At 47.5% G+C, this 22,883-nt stretch overlaps 1 protein-coding gene across 8 annotated transcripts in view; it reads left to right on the top strand.

The window, feature by feature from the left end:
- Nucleotides 1-22,883, top strand: part of LOC116586604 (solute carrier family 22 member 4) — a 42,311-nt gene that overhangs the window by 5,799 nt on the left and 13,629 nt on the right. For 6 of the 8 annotated variants that reach the window (XR_004284082.1, XM_032336781.1, XM_032336777.1 and 3 more), the window contains exons 2-4: nucleotides 10,575-10,678; nucleotides 12,059-12,213; nucleotides 20,572-20,743. Coding sequence is in view for 7 of the 8 variants with exons in the window: in XM_032336781.1 (XP_032192672.1) it covers nucleotides 10,575-10,678; nucleotides 12,059-12,213; nucleotides 20,572-20,743 (431 nt within the window). In the remaining variant the exon portion in view is untranslated. Of the gene's footprint in view, nucleotides 1-9,437; nucleotides 9,508-10,574; nucleotides 10,679-12,058; nucleotides 12,214-20,571; nucleotides 20,744-22,883 lie in introns of all 8 variants that reach the window. The other 2 variants (XM_032336783.1, XM_032336780.1) reach the window with 2 other exon arrangements.

The following is a 22,883-nucleotide window of genomic DNA, read 5'->3' as shown; positions in this document are numbered from 1 at the left end:
GTTTATCCTCAAACATTTACCCACTGGTGTTAGCATCCATCTGAGAACCTTCACAGAAACAAGTAGCAGGTGGTGTTTGCCTAGTGGTGATTTTGCATCTCCCACGTTCCTTCTACATTCCTTCCAATTTACTAATTGGAATTCTTCTCTGCATAAGAGATTCCCTCTCACTCCCACTTATTTATTTACAAAATTTTTACTTTATATAAGTACAGACTCATGCACACTTATTTGATTCCATGAGTCACCATCTTATACCATCCTTATTTATCTTGTTGCTCCAGCTGGTCTATCTTGACCCAAATTATTTTTTACTTCAAGGATAGAGACAGTAAGAATCCAAGGAAAGGTCCTTCTTCTGTCTCTGGAGTCAGAGCTGGAGGAACCTGTATTTTCCCTTGCTGGGTGGAGTGCCAGGCACCTGTTAGCTATGTTGTCTGCAGGCTGGCAGCACAGGAATGGGAGCAGGGACTGGTGAGATCTGGCTCCATGGATTGGGACTGAAACTTCTGGTGAGGAAGGAAGGGACCCCAAGCATCCCGAGTCTGTCTGATATGGAGTTCTTGTTGCTGAGACCTACTGCAGTGTCAAGACCAGTGTGGCTCTCCATATAGCCCTTCAGTGCCACAGACCCCAAAGAGAAAGGGACTTCATGTGAGAAAACTCAAAGGCCTCCTGCCCTAAGGCTGAAGAAATAGAGAGGGCAGCACATGTCCTGCTCTCTAGGGGACCCAGATTTATCAAAAGTGTCACAGGGCAAGCAGTAGGGGTGAGCCTGGCTGGTGGCATGGGCTCTCCTTCCCCTCAAACATGCCCACTTTTCTCTTGGAACATCATTAGGTAGACCTGACCCCCTTCAGTCCATAGGTGGGGAAAATGAGGCACTCACTTTTGAGCTGAGTACTGCTTCCCCTCAGCCCCATGAAAGCCTTTTTGTTAAGGACCAGCTTTCTGTGACAGGTTCCTAGTGGCGTGAGACAGGCATATTGCTTCATCACATGGATTTCTGTCCTCTCCAACAGGTGGCTGCCTCCTTTAGGAACCCATGGGTGGAGCTCCTGGTGGGTACACCCTTGAGCTTGATAGAGCCTTCAGCAAAGGGGCTGGACCTCTAGAGGCCTTGTACCATCTTTCCTGGGACCTGGGGTCAGGGCATGAACAGAGCAGGACACAATGATTCTCCACCCATAGCCCAAAGGTATGAGGTAGGAAAAAAGGGGTTCTCCTCTGCTATCAGGGCACTTATGGGAGGCATTGGGAGTATCAAAGGAGGGATGATGAGACAGACCAAGGCCGGTATCTAGTTGGCCACTACATGGGACTGCATAAGGAAGCTTCCAGGGATGTGAATCCTCTGAGGCCTGGGTGGGCTCTGGCAAAGGTAAAAACTTTGAGTAGTAGGCAGGCTTAGACTGTATTCTTTCTGTCAGGCTTACAAGCTACCAGGAAATACTGCTGGCTGGCATGGGGACTGGCCGCTCAGCTGTCAGGACAGCCTGAATATTAACCACATTCATTCTCAGACTTAGCTCTCTGTCCGATTCCAAAGGGGAGAAGGTGTCAGGCCTCCGCTCAGCCAAGAGAAGCAAGATTTTCAGAAAGGTCTTTCTAGAAAACAAGTAAAGGACACTCAAGGGTTTTCCCTAGCTCTGGTATGAATGCACTTCCCTGTTTGTTTATCATCTGCATCACCCCGAACCGTTTGCTTGTTGCCTCCCAGCTGTGTTCCTCTGACAAAGGCCACCAGGATCTGGGTGTGCTTTTTTCTGGAGGCTACTTCACCCACATCTCCTGTCAAGTTCCTGGGTAAACAGACTTTGTCCACCCCTCCTGATGGGCAGCAGAAGCCTCACACAGAGTGCAAGAGGTAGGATGGTGTACTGACCAAAACAAAACTTTGGCAGTGTTGGTCAGAGGAGCTGAGGGTGCCTCAGGCCTCTGCATGGACAGGAATTTGTGGCAGGCTAAATTCAGTTCATGTTCAAGGCTAGCGCAGGGCTGCTGTCTTATCCAAAAGCTCGGTCTAGTTTTAAGCATGCCTGGGGAGCCCAGAAGAAAAGCAAGGATCCCCATTTGGAGTATAGTGACAGTGGAGAGAGAATGGAGGCTCTTGGGAAAGGCTTGAGCCACATGCCCCAGCAATGGGCACAGACAGCCAGAGGCTTTTGCCGCGTATTTGCAGGACTGGAGGGTGGATTCACAGCTGCACCTTCCGGAATTTCCTCTTCATGCCCTTTATTTATGTTCCCAGAGCGGAGCTCGGAGACCTGTGGCAGATCCAGCACCGAGATGCAAGGGGGAGAGCCCCATCTCTGACTGCCCCTTCTCCTTCCCTCAGGTCCCTTTGCTCCCATCCTCACCATCCCACTCAAACCCTCTGGGTCTTTTGCTTTGGTTCCGCCTCCAGTGACCACAGAGCTCTCCACCAAGGCCTCCCCACTTGGGCTGCTTTTTCTTTATCTCTAATCTGAGAAGAAAGGATACGAAAACATTTTAAGGTTTTACCCACCTCGATCCCGTGAGCTCTGAGCAGTAGAGACTGGATTCCTGGCGAGTATAACCAATAGAATCTCTTTGTCCAGCTTGTCCCAGATTGTTTGTAAGGGAGATGTTCCACCCAGGAGAGACGATCCGAAAAGACAGAGGGTATCCACCCTCGTCCAGGATCCAAGCCATAAAGTAGGGTGTCTCTCCAAGGGCTACTTTGCCTACCACCAGCTCTGGGGCAATGATTCAGAGATTTTGTCCAGGGGGACATGTAGTTCCTAAGAACAGAGAGTTCTGAAGCTGTCCCTACAGGAAATAATTTCCTTTGAAAGAGGTTGAAGAAGAAAAAAACTAATCTGTACAGCTCAGAAACTCAATGAATTTCAAGTAAAAGAAACAAAAAGAGTTCCACACACAGACACTTTATGGTACAACTGCTGAGAGCCAAAGACAAAGGGAAAGTTTCGAAAGCAGCAAGAAAAATATGACTTGTCACATACAAGGGAACCCTAATAAGTTTTACATTTGATTTCTCATTGGAAACAATGGAGGCCAAAAGGCAGTGGAATAATGTATTCAAACTGCTGAAAGATAAAAAGATGTCAACCAAGAATCTTATTTCTAGCAAAATTATCTTTCACAAATGAAGTAAAGACCTTCCCAGATACAAAAACAAACAAAAAATATGGGGAGAAATTTTGATAGTTGTGCTGTCTTATAAGAAATACTTAAAGAAATTCTTCAGGAGTTAAGTTTTTTTGTTTTTTAAAGATTTTATTTATTTATTTGACAGAAAGAGAGATCACAAGTAGGGACAGAGGCAGGCAGAGAGAGACAGGGAAGCAAGCTCCCCGCTGAGCAGAGAGCCCAATGTGGGGCTCGATCCCAGGACCTGAGACCATGACCTGAGCCAAAGGCAGAGGCTTTAACTCACTGAGCCACCCAGGCACCCTAGGAGTTAAGTATTTTTTTTTAATGCACAACTTAAGTTCTGAAAACTAAAAAACATCTTTGAAAGAAATTAAAGGAGGGACGCCTGGGTGGCTCAGTCAGTTCAGCATTTGCCTTCCGCTCAGGTCATGATCTCAGGGTCCTGGGATTGAGTTCCACCTTGGGCTCCTTGCTCAGCGGGGAGCCTGCCTCTCTCTCTGCCTGCTGTTCTCTCTACTTGTGCTCTTCCTCTCTCTCTCTGACAAATAAATAAATAAAATCTTAAAAAAAAGAAATTAAAGGAGACCTAAATAAATGGAAAGACATGTCATGTTCTGTTCATGAAGCAGAAGGCATAATATTGGTAAGATGGCAGCATTCCTCAATTTGACCTGTAAGTTCAACAAAAAGGTGTTCAGCATCATTAGTTGTTAGGTAAATGAAAATTGAAACCACAATGAGATACTTCTTAACACCTGCTGGGTTGGTTAAAATTGAAATGACATACAATAACAAGTATCGGTAGGAATATGGAGAATTGAAACCCTCACTCAGTGCTGTTGGGATTATAAAACAGTGCAGCCACTTACTGTTTAGAAAATAGTTAGGGAGTTTCTCCAAACTTAGCAGTTCCACTCCTACAGATATACCCCAAGAAAAATGAAAACATATATCCATGCAAAATCTTGTACGCAAAAGTTCATAAGATCATTATGCATAAGAGCTGAAAAATAGAAACAACCCCATTGTCTAGCAACTGAAGACCAGTTAAGTAAGATGTGGTCTACCCATACAGTGGTATATTGTTAAACCATAAAAACCGCAAAGAAGGGGCGCCTGGGTGGCTCAGTGGTTTGGGCTGCTGCCTTCGGCTCGGGTCATGATCTCAGGGTCCTGGGATCGAGCCCCGCATCGGGCTTTCTGCTCCGCAGGAAGCCTGCTTCCCTCTCTCTCTCTCTCTCTCTCTCTGCCTGCCTCTCTGCCTACTTGTGATCTCTGTCTGTCAAATAAATAAATAAAATCTTAGAAAAAAAAAACCGCAAAGAAGCAGTGATACGTGCTAAAACAAGATGAATGAACCTTGAAAATATTATGCCAAATGAAAGAAATCAGTTACAAAATACTACATATTGTATATGTTCCGCTTCTATTAAATGTCCAAAATAGGCAAATCCTTAGAGACGGCAAGTATGCTAGTGGTTGCCAGGGATTGGGGGAAGAGAGTGGGGAGGGACTGCTAATGGGTGTGGGGTTTCTTTCAGAGGTACTGAAAATGTTCTAAAATTAGATAGTGCTGATGGTTGCACAACTCCTTGAATATACCAAAAACCACTGAATTGTACACATTACAAGAATGAATTTTATGGCATTGAAATACATTTCAATGAAGCTATTATAAACAAAAAGAATAAAAATGCCAGGTTCCCTTCCCCATTTGCCCCCTTGCCCGCCCTACCACCATAGTGGCCAGGAAATGTCTTGTTTGGTCACAACAAAGTTATGAAAAAGAGTGGACATGTGTTCTATTATTAACTACTCCCTAGTGTTGCCCTGGAAAGAGAAAAACAGTGTAAGATGACACCATAGAAACTTATTTTTCATTCTTAAGTGGACTATTGCTAACTTTTCCTTCACAGTCATCTTTGAGTTTGGTATCCATTTATAAAAGGAGTTTACACTTTGTGTCAAAAGTTTTTTCAGTTTTCAGTCATTGACCGGGAAGTTGTTATTTCTAAGAATTACTGTTTCTTAGTCAGGTTTAAGTGTAACAGGCTTCACTTACTTATTCATGCTGTTTATTCTAAGTCATGGTTTTGCTGTGAGGACAAAAGCAATAGCTCCGTGGAAAGGAAACTACCATTTCATGATGACTGAAATGTGTCAGACGCTGTGTTAAACACTCCTCTTATATTTCCTGTGCTGTGCTCACAACCCCAGAAGGGAGTATTTTTTTCTAAGGTTTTTTTTTTTAAAGATTTTATTTATTCATTTGTCAGAGAGAGAGAGAGAGAGAGAGCGAGCACAGGCAGACAGAGTGGCAGGCAGAGTCAGAGGGAGAAGCAGGCTCCCCGCCGAGCAAGGAGCCCGATGCAGGACTTGATTCCACGATGCTGGGATCATGACTTGAACTGAAGGCAGCTGCTCAACCAACTGAACCACCCAGGCATCCCTTTTTTTAAGATTTTATTTATGTATTTATTTGACAGAGAGAGAGAGCGCATAAGCAGGGGGAGTGGCAGGCAGAGAGAGAGGGTGAGGGAGAAGCAGGCTCCCCACGGAGCAGGGATTCTGATGTGGGGGCTCAATCCCAGGACCCTAGGATCATGACCTGAGCCACTGAGCCACCAAGACGCCCCGCCCAGGAGGGAGTATTATTGTCCTGTCTCTGAAGATGAAAAAGGAGGCTGATGCAGGTGAATGAGTGCCTAAATTCACACAGCCAGAAAGAAAGTGCCAGGGCCCAAAAGAACCTGTGCTCTTCGTTCAGCATCAGACTGCCTTCTGGAGTTCTTAGTTCTACAGAGATCACAGGGATGATTTATCATTATGGTCCTTCAGTGTCTTTGGTAAAGGCTAAAACCGCAGGACTAGCTAGTTGGAGAGTTCAAGGTTGAGGGTGGTTTCCAAAGGACAGTGTGTGATACCTCGCATTTCCCAAACTCATTTTTTATTACCCCAATCATTCAGCATTCAGCACTCATGCATCAACAATTTATGAAGAATCCACCACCTGCCTAGCCTTGTGTAAGCATTAGTTATTGAAAATGAGTTCAGGTTTTAGAATTCTGTCCATGTAGAGGAGCATGAGGAGGGGGTGCCTCTTTTCCTGTCTAGTCAGAGAGCAAGGGCACAGTGGCCCAGAACAGAGCCCGCCGGCCCAGGACAGCCGGGCTCATGCATGCACATATGCACACCTGATCTGTCCTGTAAAGTATGCTTGACCTTGAGCTTTGTGGAGGTAGCAACCATGTCCGTTTTGTGCCCCACACAGAGTCTGGCCCAGAGCACGTGCTCAATGACAGGTGAATAAATAAGCAATTCATTTTACCATCCACTAGAACTTGGGCTAGTTGTTTCATTGCTCTCGGCCTTCATTTCCTCATTTGCAAAATAGGGATAAAGAGAGTACCCATTTCACATGGTGGCCTTGAGACCCCAAGAAATAATACAAGGCACACAGTGAGCACTCAACATACTATAGTTATCATTTCTGTTATTACTGCTAAGCAGCATGAGAGGCATACTCTTCAATGCTGAGAGTGACCTTTTGTCTTCTAGTACCTTGTGACCTGGGTTTTTGTTTCTTAAAGCAAGGCTGAAGGCCAGATGGCCCTTGTGCAATTTTGGTTGCACAAAGAGCTTTCTCTGCTGTGTTAAGGAATTGTTGGTCTAATACCCTGAGGATAAAACAGATACAGTAACCCTAGGAAGGCATATTCAGTGCGCTACCCTGCATAGCTTGGGGCAAGTGAGTTCCCACAATCCACTCTCTGTCCAGTGTGTGTGTGTGTGTGTGTGTGTGTGTGTGTGTGTGGTGGGGGAGGTATTATGTTTTAGAAATGTTGGCACTTGGCCTGAAAGCACAGCTCCAGAGCCATGCCAGCCAGCATCTCCCTAGACTGTCCACCATGAGTCTCTGAGCAGACAACATGTATGTGTTTGTGTGCACATGTGTGTATGCATATATGCAGAGACCCAAGGGACAGCTCTGTCTTATTTAGGAAAAGACTGTCTTCCACTGAGTCTAACACTGTCATTGTTAGCGCCAGGGACTTCTCGGGGCTCTGGCTAGTGGGGCCCCCAAGACACAACCCTCAAATCCCAAGGGGCTGGTCACAGGTAGGGCCTGGCCTTCACTAGAATAACCCCATGGAGCAAAGGGCCCTTTGTCAGGCTGGCAGCTGATCTACCAGACTCCAGTCCTATGAGTTACAGTTGGAATTTGTATGCCACGCCTCTGTCCTATTCCTGTCCTTTGCAGCTTTCCAACAAGATTCTTGGGCATAATAAGTCCTCAAGAGACGGCCCAACCTTGGAACCAACCATTAGTAGCCATGACATCAGCTGCCTTCCTCTGTTGGGTATGAGCAGGATTTCCAAAATCCAACAGCACCCACCTGGGACAGGTGGCTGCACATGGCTATCTCCTGTGCCACGTGATGCTGATGGGGGCCTTCTGGGGCCCTTTCCAGGGAGGAAGAGGGACCTAGGGCCATGGTTGCATAGGGTCCAGTAGGAGAGCGATGGGGAGCTGGCCCATATCTCATTCTTCCCAGCACCCCACTTCAGAATTTGCCCTACTCCGTTCCCACTCTATTCTCCACTACGGGGGCATCTTTATGGGCATGCAAACCATGCAGTCACAAGGGCCTCACACTTGGTTGTAATACCCTGCTACTGATGTCTTGAAATTCTTCATGATTTTTGAGCAAAGCGTCTTGCACTTTCACATGGCAGTGGGCCTGCAAATTAAGTAACCAGTCCCGCTCACTACCCAGGCCATGTAATCCCTGCTCCACATCTGACAGTTTTCTTTCCTTTCTGTCTTCAAGTCTTATTTATCCTACCCTAAGGCAAAATCCTGACAGAATAAATATTCAAAAAGCCTACAAAGGAAAACACATTCTCTTTGGAAGAGCTTTTCTGCTTGACTGCAGATGGAATGGTGACAGTGGATAATAGACGCATGGATACCCCTACCACATGTGAGATTTTCTCAGCTCTGCCCAGCGCTAAAGGCTGTGGTAAATGTTTTTCACCCCAGTCCTAGCATCTTCCTTGTAGTGGATAGTATTTAATAAGCTCATTTGTCTGTCCTTTGGAGTTCTCGCTCAAAGCATAACATGGATAAAGATTGAGTTCTGAGGGCTGATTTGGTACCTAGCAAGCCTATGTACTTGCTATGACATCAGAGCAACACTAGTCTCAGAGCCTGAGTTTACTCCTTTTTTTTTTTAAGTTATTTACTTATTTGAGAGAGAGAGAGCGTGAGCGCGGGGGGAGAAACAGAGTGGGGGGGAGAGAGAGAGAGAGAGAGAGAGAGAATCCCCAAGCAGGCTCCATGCCCAGCGCAGAGCCTGATGCAGGGCTCCATCCTACAACCCTGAGATCATGACCTGAGCCGAAACGAAGAGTCCAGTGCTCAACCAACTGGGCCACCCAGGTGCCCGAGCCTGTTTACTCTAATATAAAACAGACAAAACAACATATTTTGAGGCTTTGCAGTCTCAGTCCCTAATCTCTCTATCTGTTGGGGCAGATTCCAAGCTCTTTTCTGACACTTCGGCCCGTAATTTTTTGCAAGGGTGTGGCCATTACTTTAGGTGCATGTCCTGCCTATGCCTTCTGACCCATGGTGCAGCAGGGTACCTGAATCCGGGCATACAGTTTTGGAGGGTTTGTGCCCTTCCCCCAAAGCCCATTCAGGAACCTCAGTTGAAGCAACCATACACCGGGCATGGTCTCAGGTGCGTCCTCCGGTTGTGCCTGTGGATTAGAGAGTCAAGCGCCTGTCCCGCTGTGTTTTTCCCCTGCAGAGCTGTGCTTAGGCCTTCTGCCTGGAGCCAGCATTGTGGGTGCCAGGAGAGGCGGCCTCATGAATCTTGTTATTGTCTTTAGGACGGGGGTGTTCTCAAGGACATTATCCTCAACGTCATGACATGACCTCTTAGTGGAAGGAAGTATACAGGGGGAGACATCTTTCAGGTCTGAGTACTTAGAAAAACTAGCTTTTGCAGAATGAGTTTAACACTTTGTATAAAATGGGGATCATGTGAGCTGAATGACTAGAGACTTCGGAGCCTGGCAAGCAGACAGGCCCCTGGGCAGGACAACTGATTGTCAGTCTCACCCTTGGCTTGCTTATTTTGCAGTCTCTCCTCCCCTGTGCTGCTTGCCCTCATTTCTTAACGTTTTGTTTTACACTTTTCTCTGGTCTGTGTCCTTCTAAACACCTCTCTCTGCTACAGAGTGAAGTGTGATATAAACATGCGAATTCATTTTTGAATCTATTATTTCAGGGGAGCTGTGAGGATTAAGAACTGAATTGCTTCACGAATGTCAGGGAAGCTGCACCACCACCGAGGGCAGGTGGGACTGGGCAGGAGGAAGGGGCTTTTTCCACTAGAGGGAATCATCTTGCTACATACAGCAATCTCCTGATCCACAGCCCCCAGAATATTTCTTGGTACCTGTATGTATGTATGTATGTTTGTATGTGTATGTCTATGTATGTATGTATGGATGGACATATGGATATATGTATAATATAATGAAATATATATATATATATAGAGAGAGAGAGAGAGAGAGTTCACTGAACACACTTGGAAATGTTTGCAGCCTCCCTTGAGATTCTGCTGACTTGGCTTAACTGAAGAGCTGAGAACTGAAGTTTGTGTTGAAGCCCTCATTTTACAGATCCACCAGCAGGGACTTGTTAGGGCTACAACAGCCCACAGGCCCTGGGGAACGGAAGGAACCACCCTTCTAGGAAGGCTGGGTGGGAAGGAGTGTGGAGGAGTGTCGGGGGAGATAAAGAGCGCTGGAGAGGTGTAGCTACCCACCCTGACCCCTGCCACCCAGTGGGCCCTGAAGTCAGGTCCCAGGCTTGGCCTGTGGTGTGAATGGAGCAGGGAGGAGCGGGTTTTCTACAGGAGTCAGCTCAGAAGATATCATCACAGACCACTTGCCCTTTTCACCAAGGCAGAGGAACTTCTATGCCTGCACCAAGCGACCAGGCCTTCTGCCCTGCCCCTAGGGAGTTTCCAACACCTTCCCTCCAGGTTCAGATGCCTTCTGAGGCAGAAATACTACCCTGCTTCACACTGCTTCACAACTCAGGGGTCACCAGTCACAGCCATTGCCTCGCTAGCTTCTCGATATGGGAGGCAAGCAGAGAGCTGAGGTATCACTCTCCCTTACCCTCAGAAGAGGAAGGTAGGTCCCAGAGAGGACAGAGACTTGCCCCAGTAAGTGGCAGAGTGAGGCGTCAAGGCCAGAGCTGTGAGGTCTCTGCTCTCAGCACAAAGTCAACAGCCTGTCTCAGGGAGGAGAGAGCCCGTTCCAGCGGGCCATGCGAATACTCCCTCAGTTCTGGGCTGGGGCTGGACCGGCTGGACAGCTGGGCTCACACTTCATGTTGTCTTCCCTGGCAGTGGAGTCTAGTGTGTGAGGATGATTGGAAGACACCCCTCACCTCCTCCCTGTTCTTCGTGGGCGTGCTCCTTGGCTCCTTCGTGTCTGGGCAGCTATCTGACAGGTAAGGAGCCTGGGAGGGAGGAAAGGTGCAATAGGGCCCCTTGTCAATTCACTGCCTATCTTGGGGTTGGAATGAATTGATGGTATTTCTCCCCAGAAAAGAGAGGACCCCAACAAGTCAGTAAAAGGAAGAGCCATGACGTCTCATGGTTTCCTGTCTCCCCGTCCCTTGCTTGAACCTCTTTTGTTTATTTTTCCCAGACTCGCCCTGCCAGGGCTTTGGCCAACGGTCAGGAGAAGGCAACAGCCCCACTGCAAGCCAGTCCTTTTTGCACCAAACCTCTCAAATAAATACAGTGCTGCCATCACCACTGCCTCCCCATCCCACCCCTAACTTTTTTAGATCACAAGGGATCTGTTCATTACAGAGTAAGGGCCAGATAGTGAGTACCCACATTGCTGCTGGGGGTCAGGCCCCTTCCAGGGCCCCAAGGCCGCAGAGCTGACCCAAGCTGGTTGTGGGCCTCCTGGAATGCGGAGTCTAGAGGAGACAGCACCACAGCTCCAAGAGAAGTACCCTGCTCGCCCCTGAATGTTCTAAGGGGACCAGAGCAGGAAGGTGGGAGTGCTAAATCGCCGTGTTGGGAAGGCTTTCCGGAGGACTGCCTGTCCCTTCTCCTGTTACAAAGTCCCAAGGGAACGCAAACCCAGCAGTCCAAGACCTGATTTTGGAAAATGAGGTAGGAGACTGTTCTGCTCACACCTGTGCTCCATTCTACCCACTGGTCACTATCTGAAAGTGAAATGAAGACTCAGGCCAACTCCCATATCATGGGTATAGTGTAGAGCTACACTCCCTGTAGAGTGTACATCTGGTTGTACGTTAGACTCACCTGGGTAAACTGTTTAAATCCCAATACCCAAATGGCATCCCAGAAAATGAGAATCTCGGGGAAGGGGTGCTGGCCCCAGCATTTTTTGGCACCAGGGAATTTTAAGTGCAGCTAAGATTGAATCCTACTGCCATAGAGGGGATCTTCATTCTGGATGGGCGGAATTCCCATATTGCTGATATTAGGTGTCTCTGCAATCTGTACTTAGCCATTTTCCAGAATGGGCTGGCAGCTTCTACCTGTGGTTTGCTCTGAGGACCAGATTTCTATGGGGACTTTGCATGAGCTGCTTTGTGCTTTTGAGATACGGGGCATCTACAGAAGTTTTAGAATCTCTAAAGGCACCTCCTGGGCAGATGGATGCCTGAGACATCACTAGGGAAGAGCTCAGGAGGATGAGACAAGGAGAAAAGTCTGTCACAGCCCTGAAAACAAAACAGAATAAAAGGAACAAAGTCTGCTGCAATGTGTGACTCGGGGCTTGCCACGTGCGCAGAGTTACAGCTGCTGTGGGCTACGTGTGCCATGTGCTGTACTATGTTCTACAGGTTTGGCAGGAAGAGCATCCTCTTCGCAACCATGGCTGTGCAGACTGGCTTCAGCTTCCTGCAGATTTTCTCCATCAACTGGGAGATGTTCACTGTGTTATTTGTCATCGTCGGCATGGGCCAGATCTCCAACTATGTGGTGGCCTTCATTCTAGGTAGGAATGTTCTCTGACCCTCAGAGCTTCTCCTTCCAACCCTCTGAGAGGCCCAGAAAGAGGGGGGCCCCTGAAGAGGGCCTAGGGAGCACCTTAACTCGTGGGCTGTGTTTCTACAACAGGATCGGCCTTGGATATACATGTGTTGGGCAGGGGGCTGTGGTCTCAGGATCTTTGATCTGGTCACAGGCATGGCAGGCGCTCACAGGGAGCCTGCTCTGTGCTGCCCCTGAAATGTGGTGGTGAAGAGAAGCTGGAGCTGACCGGAACCACCCACACAATAACGGAGACACATTTCAGGAGCACAGGGCTTGGGAAAGACACAAAGTTGGGGTGTTGGGGGAGGAACCACCTAAAGAGGTCTTTGATCTGAGTTGTGAAAGCCTGGAACTTCTGCCTGGGCCAGGGCAAAAGTGTTTCTGACAGCTGTGCACAGCCCATGGAGGGACTTAGAGCAGCTGGTATGGCTGGTACACAGGCGGAGGAGGCAGGTGTGGACAGAAGTTCAGAGCCAGGTCCGCCATCACCGGGCAGGGCTAGTCTCCCCCTGAGTCACTGCGCACCCCAGAGCCCATCAGCTGTGTGCAGGACGACATGTTCTGTGGATAGGAGTCCTGTCTCCTCACTAAAGCTTTGGTTCTGGAGTGTAAGGCAGCATGAAGGGGACGCACAAGCTCAAGGACATGAGGAGGCCCCCAGGGCCCTCACCAGAGCTTCCTGAGAGAAAGTGAGGTGAGCTCCAAGCAGCCTGGCCAGGATCAGTCATAGGAGCAGGTGTCCCCCAACATGCTGTCTGTGCCGACCTACTCTCTGACCAGCTGAGGGTAGGGGGAAATGAGGGCCACCTCTGGGACAGCAGACACCCGTTCCCATAATCTCTTGTGTGATGGTATACCCCTGTTGGCTCAGTGGTGGCCCAGTTTGTCCCTACTGTCACAGTGTAATTATTAATAATGTCCTTTTATTGTCAGTCTAATAATTCTTCCTGTCTCAAAAGTCTAAATCTGTTAAGATGGATTCTGATTGCTTTTAGGATTCTGAAGGACTCATTAGCTTTGGAGATGCTGTGTCCTCTTAGTTGAGGAGGTGTGCACTCTCCACGAGGTTGCCAATACGGGATTGCTCACATTCCGCTCCTGTAATCATTTGTGAAGAGCTCGTTGCCACAGCCAAGGTGTCTGAACAGGGGGAGGGGGAGGGGAGAACATGCTGAAACCACATGGGCCCAGCAGCTAGCACCCTCTCTAGCAAGCCCCAGCAGGAAGGGGGCCTCTCTCTTCCCTGCGGGGAAGGAGGGGAACCAGATGTTCTTAAAGAAGGTCCTTTGTGTAGACGACACAGAGCTTCAGGCCAGTGGCACTAGGAATGAGGGACTAGAGGAATTTGGGATGGAAACTCTAAGTTCCTCATGCCTGATGGCCCCAAGGACACAGGGCTCTTGAGTAAAGCCTATTTGTTCTCATTGGCAAAATCTCCAGGACTCCATCTTCCTAAATAAATCCAAATTTATTTTGCACAGTTAACTGCCTTCCTGTCTTGACCAATCCACTAATTCAGTATTTTCCTAATAATCCTCCCTAAACCCAAAAAGTCCGATTTGTGGCTCTGCCTCTGGACAGAGATATACCAACATACAGACATAGACACATAGGGGACTGTGCAGGCCTCCTCAAAACAGGATTCTGCCTGAGGCCAGCGGACCCCTTTAAGGAGGACCTGAAGGACTGTCTGAAATCCAAGGGCAGAAAAACATAGAGAAGCCCCATCATTAGGACTGGGATGCAGAAAGGGTTTGTGCCAGGTATGACATCCCCCAGGTTCTACTGAATGGCCAAGATTGAGTTCTACCTTTCCAGGGGCAGGGGATGCTTGTGGGGGCCTTGGAACCTCCCCTCTGGTAATGGCTGAGGCTGGGAAAGCCCACCCAGGGTCTCCTGCAGGGAAGTCCTGCCCCCGCTGCCACTGGCAACCTGCTCCCTTTGCCAAGGGGAAAGTAAGATCTTGTAAGACCCATCGGAGCCCAGATTTACAAGCCAGCCATCAGTGAACTGGATGCTGGGTGCAAGGGGCTCCCCATTAGTCTGCGTCCCGCCCTGGAGGTCGATTTACTCCACTGTGCTCTAGGAAAATTGCTCACTTTTTTGTTCTTGCATGAGACTCTTTGTGTTGGGTTCTCGGGTTTGGGCATTTAAGAATGTCACTGCTCCCCCGTGCCGCCCCCGCTCCCACAGCAGCAGACTCTGGAGTCAGGGCCTGGGGCGGGGCGGGGCGAGGTTGGGGTGCGAAGTGCCAGCGCTGGGCGGTGCCCGGCTTCTCCGCAGCGCAGCAGTGCCCTCTGGCGTCGCAGGGCTAAAGTAGTGAATTCTGGCTTCTGAGTAAAATAAACGAAACGCTTGGGGTCTGGGCCTTCTCTTTTGTCTTCTGACTCTAGCGCAGGGTTGGCAAGATTCGATGATAATAATCTCAATTTAAGGGACTTCCCATTAAATTGGGAAACTGAATTACTTCCATTCTCAAAACGATGTAGGAATGGATCCTTTCTTTCCTTGTTCTACTTTTTAAAAATTATAAAGCTTGCCAGAGTCATAGGAGACAAGAAAAGGGAGGGAAGAAACAGTACTAGCCAATGAAATATAAAGGGGATTCACCTGGTAGTGAGCACTCTGGCAAAAAGATGCTGATCTAGGAGGAAATGACCCCTCAGGACCAATGACACTGACCTTGCCTGCACTCCAGCTCCCCCTCACCATCTCCTACCGTTTCCCAGAAATAGTGCCTGGAAGCTGTCCACTGCCTTCTGGGTAAAATGCCAGGGGCTCCTCCTTTGGCCCTCGTAACTATTTGTTCAAATTTATTTTGCACAGTTAACTGCCTTCCAGTCTTGACCGATCCACTAATTCCGTATTTTTCTAGTACTCCTAACATCAACCTCCTGTGCACTATTTGTGCCAGCATGCTGACCTGTTTCAAACTCTGCTTCCTCTGGTGAAGAGATGCGTGCTTCCCTTCCAAAAGGATGTAACTGATGGCATCCTCCTTTACAACTCTCCCCGCCAGAAGACTGAGGCAAAATTGAAATTTAACTCTGTCACTTGTGCAGTTTTTCTCAGTCATGTATATATTTTTAAAGTACTTTTAAATTGAGATACAATTTGCATACCATACTATTCACTCTTTTAAAATGTGTAGTTTAGTGGTTATTAGTATATTCCAAAGTTGTACAACCATCAACTCTTTCTAACTCCAGAATATTTTCATCACCTCCCCATAAGCCCTGTATCCATTAGCAATGACTCTCCATTCTCCTCTTTTCTTAACCCCTGGCAACCACTAATCTACTTTTTGTCTGTATGGTTTTATCTATTCTGGAAATTTCAGATAAGTGGAAATATACAACCTGTGGCCTTTGTGACTGACTTCCTTCACTTGATGTTCCAAGCTGTACTGTAGTGTGAACCACTATTCAATTAAATGTATTTACTTCATCTTCTTCATCCATACATCAGTTGATGGACATCTGGGGTGTCCCTACTTTTTAGCTATCAAAAATAATGTTACTCTCAACTACTGAGGACAGGTGTTTTTTGGATAAGTGTTTTCAGGTCTCTTGGACATGTACCTAGGAGTGGAGTTGCCGGGTCATATGTTAATTTTGTTTAACCATTTAAGGAACTGCCATACTGTTTTTCAAGGGGATCAGTTGCATAATTTTTTCTTTCCTCCAAGGCAGAACTTTTGCCTTTCTTTGTATTTTACTTTAATGCTACTGTTACCTTATTGTGTTTGGATTATAAGGTACGTCAAAGACGTCAAGGGAATGAGATGGGATATAAATACATTAAGAGGATGTAGAAATTTGCTGGCACCCCTTGTTTGCACTGTACTGTATGAAGAAAGACATTTTGGGATACATGCAAAGACAGCAAGGGTCACTTTTAACTAGAATGACCTCTAAGTTCATGAGAGGAGAGAGGAACGCCTGAGGAGAGGAATGTCTGTTAATTTGGAGAGAGTTCTGAGTATTTCCAGGGAGCAAAGAGAGGTTCTACTGTCTTCCATTGGGTGTTTTGATCAGAAGCACTATACTTTCTTCATTCCTCTGACATTCAGCACATTTCAGCTGTTGGACCAGGGAGAGAGAATTAGCTATTCCTGAACACCTGGCACATGCCAGATCCTCTACTAGGCTCGTTACACATGGTATCTCAGTCCTCGTAATAAAGACCTCCATGAAGTAGGACTTATCAAAGTCACTCTAGTAGCAAGTGACCGTCGAAGAGGCTCTCAACAGATGCCTCTCTGCACATGGCCTTTCTACTCACAACCCATGGGTCCCTGGGTCCTGGCAACTGTACCATCTTCTTATTTCTTGAGCTGGGGTGTGGTGGGGTCTGCTGCAGGACTCTGTTGGTCATTCATGGTGATGCACGTCCTGCCTTGCTGTGGAATGGAACCAGTGGTTCCTGGGATGACCACCAGAGAAGGGCCTCGATCAATGTTGATGTTTTCTACAACATCTCTGTGTAGAGTGACCCTAGCCGTCTCTGAGTCACTCCATCTCAGAGAAAGTACTTGGATTGGGGTGGTAGTGACAGGCAATAGACAAACACTCCTGATCAGGACATGCCTGTCAGGCTTAGATGACAGAGTTCATTCCCAAGAGACACTCTGAGGCCCAGCCAAACCAAGACCTACTAGGAACAAAACCCTACCCTACAAAACCCTACCCATACCTGTCCTGGGGGCAAACAAACCCAGGACAGGTATCCCCATCCAGCAGAACCAGAAGTCACTGCTGTCATCTGTTGGACAGCTGCAGGCCATGGAAGGTTTGCAGGAATCTGGGCTCCTCTCCTAGCGATCCTCACAGGGAGCTGGTCGGCTATCAGTTGGTTCAAAGACTAGCCCAGGAAATCCTCATTTCTTGAAAGGAGGGCCTGTTGTGCCCCATTTCCCATCAATATCCCCTTTAGGCATCTCAGCAGAAGGACTGCTTGGTAAGGCCCAGTCTTTGCCTCCCAGCGATTTTTTTTTTTCTCTAGATGGTATCCATAGTTCAAACAGATCAGGCTTAAATCCTTACTGCCCCCACCTACTCCCTCTATGTGAGTTGAGGCAATATGCTTCAACTCTTTAAGTCTCAGCTGATGATATGTAAAACAGGAGTAATATTAGTTCTTTTTTTTTTTTCTTTTAAGATTTATTTATTTATTTTGCAGAGAGCTAAAGAGCGAGTAAAGGGGAGGAGCAGAGGGAGAGCGCCCCCAAGTGGGGCTCCATCTCACGACCCTGAGATCATGACCCGAGCTGAAAACCAAGAGTAAGACACTTAGATGACTGTGCCACCCAGGTGCCCCAGAAGCAATCTTAATTCTTGCATAATTATTGTGAAGTTTCAAAGAGACGATGTAGGTCAACAGTCTAGGACCGGCTCAAACACAAATGTTAGCTAGGAAGATGATGCTGGTGACGATGACCACGATCATGTGGCAGGAGGGGTAGTTGTCTAAAGGTCAGAGGGCAGGAAGTCGTGTTGACAAGGTGTTCTTCGGGCTCGGGCCATCTGTGTTGCTCCCTGGAATGGCAGAAGGGTAGATTTAAAAGGTTCTGTCCCCCATGGGTACTGTACAAAGTCAGAACAACTCTGTTCTGGCCCGAGACTCGAGCTTAGAGACAGAGGTTATCCAGGAATCCAGTGGTGTCTCTTCTCTCTTCTCTTACCAGGGTCATGGAAGCAGGGGGGAGCTCCCCTGCCCTCACGATTCTACCAGATTCTCACTTGGTCCCGTGCACTTGCTCTTTTCCGCAATCAGATCCTCTGCTGCTTCACTTCTGAAACTCTGCTTAGAAACAAAGTGCCCCCTATTCATTCCCACGTCACGATAATGACAGCCAAAGTGTTTAGAAACGGCATGGTGAGTCTGCCTCTGGAGTGGTAGGAGGGTCATTACTGAGGTAAGAAAAGATCTGGAAATAACTCATGATCCTCAAAGAAGTCAGGCCCCGTCTTTGGAAATTAGCGGAGAGGCTGAAAAGTGCCCTAAGGGTTTAGGCCTATTGCCTCCAGTCCAGAATGGGAGAAGCACACATTGTTGGCCATTTCCGTCAGTCTGGGTTTTAAAGAAATGGGCTGTTCAAGAGGGAACCACTGAGGCACACCTCTCAGTTATGATGAGTGAAGAAGAAATGGGCTGGGGATAAGGAACAGGTAGGCGGTGAAAGTGGGAAACTAGCCGGGTATAATTGATCTGTGAACAATGGGGGGTTGGGGCAATGACCTTCACCCACATAGTCGTAAATCCACATATAACTTTTGACTCCCTCTGAACTTAACTACTAATGTAGCCTACTGTTGATCAGAATTAATCAGAATGGTCAGAATTACTGATGATGATGTGGAAACAAAGGCAGAAGGAAAATTATTAAATTTCCTTACAGCCTGCAACCCATGGACAAGTCCCTGAAACAGGCAGAGGGACATTCCTCTAGGGACTCAGCTGACTCGATGTTAATACTTTGCTGAGGGCTAAAGACAATCCCAGCTTGACCGCTTCCTTCCACGCCCAGGATCCCATAAGTCTACTTTAACATATAAAAACTCCTTTAGAAATTTCCTTTATCTCTAAACCCCCCAAGATACGTGTTGGCAATCACCCCCTTTTCTAACCACTGATATACATCTGAAGGGTCTCATGACTAAGGTTTTATTAGATGATAATAAATGACCTTTTCCCAACAATAGCTAGCCCCTCAATGTCCTAGAAACCTTGTTTCCAAATTCCTTAGAGACTTACACTATCCCCAACCCCCTCACAACTTAAAAGTATACAATGGGCCACTCCTCATGACCCTGGTGCAGCTCTTTCTGCCCACGGGTCCTGTCCCATGCTTTAATAAAATCACCTTTTTGCACCAAAGACATCTCAAGAACTTTTTCTTGGCTGTCGGCTTCGAACCCTAACGTTATTTCCTACATCAATAACATAGAGTCAGTGAACACATATTTTGTACGTTATATATATTATATACTGTATTCTCAAAATAAAATGAGCTAGAGAAAAGAACATGTTATTATAAAAATCATAAGGAAGAGAATCACATTTATAATATTGTGCTGTATTTATTGAAAAAAAAAAAAAAAAGTCTTGCATAAGTGGACCCAGGGACTATAGTAATCAAACAGCTCCTCTGGAATTAGCCCTTAGTTCCTTAGCCTGTGCTCAGGGAATATAAACACAACTGAGAAAATACCTCCTGAAAGACAAGACTGAATGGTCTTTTGAATGGTCTGTTCTGTGTTTCCTGGGCTACTTTTCTGTACTGGTGGGCTGATCTCAAACAAAACACAGAGCTGTTGCCATTGGCCAGATCTCTCCGTCAGGGGATGGGGGGAGGTGGAAGACCAAGAGTAGGTTCTGGAAAGGGCCTGGAGCTCTGTGCCAACAGAGCAGCTTATTCTTGGGCTCCCCCATTGTAACCAGGAGCTCCAAGATGTGGGCACTATCTTTGGAAGACCCGTGGCACTGAGCAGAGCCAGAGCCAACAGCTACCTGTGTGTCCTGTGCCCAAACAGGACCCAACACCTCCAAGAGTCTTGGGCCTCTGTGGTGTTCTGGGAAAGCTCTGTGAGGTTCTCTGGGTGTGTGGCCAACTCTAGGGCTGCCTGCCACCTGCTGGGCCTGCAAAATAGCTCCTTCTTTCTTTACTTGTTCTGAATAGACTGTGTCTGCCTGGGCCTGATCTCTGGGTACATGTGGCTGCAGGGAATTCAGCTCTGGGTGCGTGCGGAGGGGTTGGGGCGGGGCAGCTGCTCTGTGTACCTCCCAGGTCAGCTGGATCACAGTTATCATTTCTCAGGGCTCAAGGGTTGCTAGTGGTATCCTAACACGATTCTGTTAACTATGAACTGTCCACTGTTTCCCAAGACCCCGTGGCTGTCTGTTTATAGTGGGGAAACCTGGGAAAGCCTACATGCATTGTGACCTCACAAAGCCCTTCAGAAGAGCCCTCACCATCTCCCGGGACACCCTGTCTGCTCCTCACCCTGGGCATTTATTTTGGAAACAGGGCCTCCTCAGAAAAGATGATCTCTCGGGGCTGGGCATGAGACAGCCTGCAAAAGATAATTCTGTGGCTCCTTTAAAATCTCATGAAAACTCATCCTTCTCTGTAGGAGCAAGTCTTGGGTCACCTCCCACTTTCCTTCACCCTGATCTCACCTCCTCTGGGCCCAAAGGCAAACGCCTTTTCCCTTTTCCCAGCAACTGTAGTTTGAACTTTTAACTGCCAGGTAATGATATAAAACGGCAAATATTAAAGTGAGCTAAAATGCTAATACTCCTCCCTTGTTTTGAACAGGAACTGAAATTCTTGGCAAGTCAGTTCGTATTATATTCTCTACGTTAGGAGTGTGCACATTTTTTGCAGTTGGCTACATGCTGCTACCCCTGTTTGCTTACTTCATCAGAGACTGGCGGATGCTGCTGCTGGCGCTGACGGTGCCGGGGGTGCTGTGCCTCCCGCTGTGGTGGTGAGTGTGGCTCTGTCCCAGACAGCCCCCTACCGCGGGCCAGCATGCCCGGAGCCAGCACCTGGTGCTGACGCTCTTGCGGGCTCCGTCATCTCCTTCATCTCCATGGAGCTGGCCAGGGCCCAGGCTTCCAAGGCCAGGGTGTGTTTGCCTCTCTGCAGGCGGGCCTGCATGCTGCCGTCCTCGGATTCTCCACGGTCCCACACAGCACCGTTCTCGGGAAGCCCGTCCCTGCCGGGGCCCACCCCACTCTTGTCTGCTGTTGGTTGTTGATGTTGTTTGTTGAGATGGTACTGGTGGGTTTTGTTTGTTGTTTCTAACTCTGCCCCATGCTGCTCTTTGGACACTTTTCTCTCTCTAGGAAATCCCTTTCTTCTTATGGATTCAATTAATGTAATTTCCTCAAGCTTTCCTATCACGGGGTGATTCACATCTAGGATGTGTCTGTTTATCTACTTTGTCTTTTTTAAAAATATTTCATTTATTTATTTGTCAGAGAGAGAGAGCACTCACAGGCAGGGGGAGTGGCAGACAGAGGGAGAAGCAGGCTCCTGGCTGAGCAAAGAGCCCCATTTGGGACTCTATCCCAGGATCCTGGGATGATGACCTGAGCCCAAAGCACTCAATCAACTGAGCCACCCAGGTGTCCCTCTGCTTGTCCTGAAGGGCGAGAGAATTACTTTCATTTAATGAGAGAAATGTTCTCTCCTTCCTCAATCCAGCCACCCAATTTTGACACATCAGTGTGAGATTAACCAAGTTTGGAGATACTGGCCCCAGTTTCACCCAACAGGATTATGTGGGAATTTTCAGGTGAGAGAAGAGATTAGAGTAATGGAATAAGGTCCCAACTGCACCTTCTTTGGGGGATTCCCCATTTCTTTGTTTTTGTTTTTGTTTTTTTGTTTTGGGGTTTTTTTCCTCCCATATTTAAGCAAGAGGAAAGGGGATTTCTTCTATTGGTGGGACTCTCTCTCTCTTGCTCTCTCTCATTAATTCTTCTTGCTTTGGTTTCATCATATCAATATCAGATCTCCCAACAGTGATAAGTTTTACCAAACTGCTTGATCTCCACCTACTTACACACAATGCAAGTTTCTTTGACCATTTTTTAAAAACTCATGGTTTAGATTCGCCCTCACAGTCCTGTCCTTTGTACACAGCCTAGGAATTTGTCAGAAGGTCCTTTATCTTGCCGCAACTGTTAGGCAACCTTAGAGGCTGACAGGTGGCACATTTTGGCCCTGTTGGACCAGTTAGCTCAGGCTGGACCACTCCCAGTTACGGTGTTTTTATCGTATCTAGGACTGCTATCATTATTCAGTGTAAACTCTCGGCATGGATGTGCCTGGGAGGAGAAAGCACTTTTTCCCTCAGTTGCCTGGAATTTGAGAGACAGTGTGTTAAAGGTTAGATACTGCTCTGGTTTGGAGGTGTCCTCTGCAATCCAGTCTGAGGGTCAGGAAACCTTATGGTAAATAAGGACAGGCCATTAACTCCACAGCTCTGTCTCCAAGGAAGCACCCCAGATTTATAAGAGCAGGGCAATTTTCTGGAATGAAAGTCATCATGATCATCATCATAATTACCAACATCAGCTTCGTCACATCTTCTGACCCTCCTTCCACAATTTTCCTGCTGACTGGATGTGTTGTAAACAAAGTTCGTGAACAGAGGTTCTCTCAAGACACAAGACAAGACTATTCAAAAGTTATTTTCTGCCTCCACAGATGAATGAAGTTAAAAATCTGTGATCCCTGGCTCTAGCTGTCCTTTTGGCCAAAGAGACCAGTACTTCTATAATATGTTGTAACCAACCTTATTACTGTGTGATTCTATCAGAGAGAGAGAGAGAGAGAATAAAAATAAAAGGGCTCTGACTAACTATAAGAGGTTAGTAAAGATTTTAATTTCTAGGGCCTGGACCTTTGCTTTGGGTCCCAATATTGCCACAAGGAACAACTCTGATAGGTCAGTCCCTGTGGTTTACAGCAAAGACAGTCCATCCCATGAGGAGCTGACTTACCCTTGCCCTAAGGAAAGTTCTTCCTTCTGGGCTGGCTAGTGAATGCTCTGGGCTGTGGGCACACTGTACAAGGGACAGAACCACCCCAGACAGAGGGCAGCCTGGGGACAGCAC

Source organism: Mustela erminea, chromosome 3 (assembly GCF_009829155.1).
Source record: "Mustela erminea isolate mMusErm1 chromosome 3, mMusErm1.Pri, whole genome shotgun sequence".
In the NCBI taxonomy this organism is placed as follows: domain Eukaryota; kingdom Metazoa; phylum Chordata; class Mammalia; order Carnivora; family Mustelidae; genus Mustela; species Mustela erminea.
This window is presented reverse-complemented; position numbering and strand designations above follow the sequence as displayed.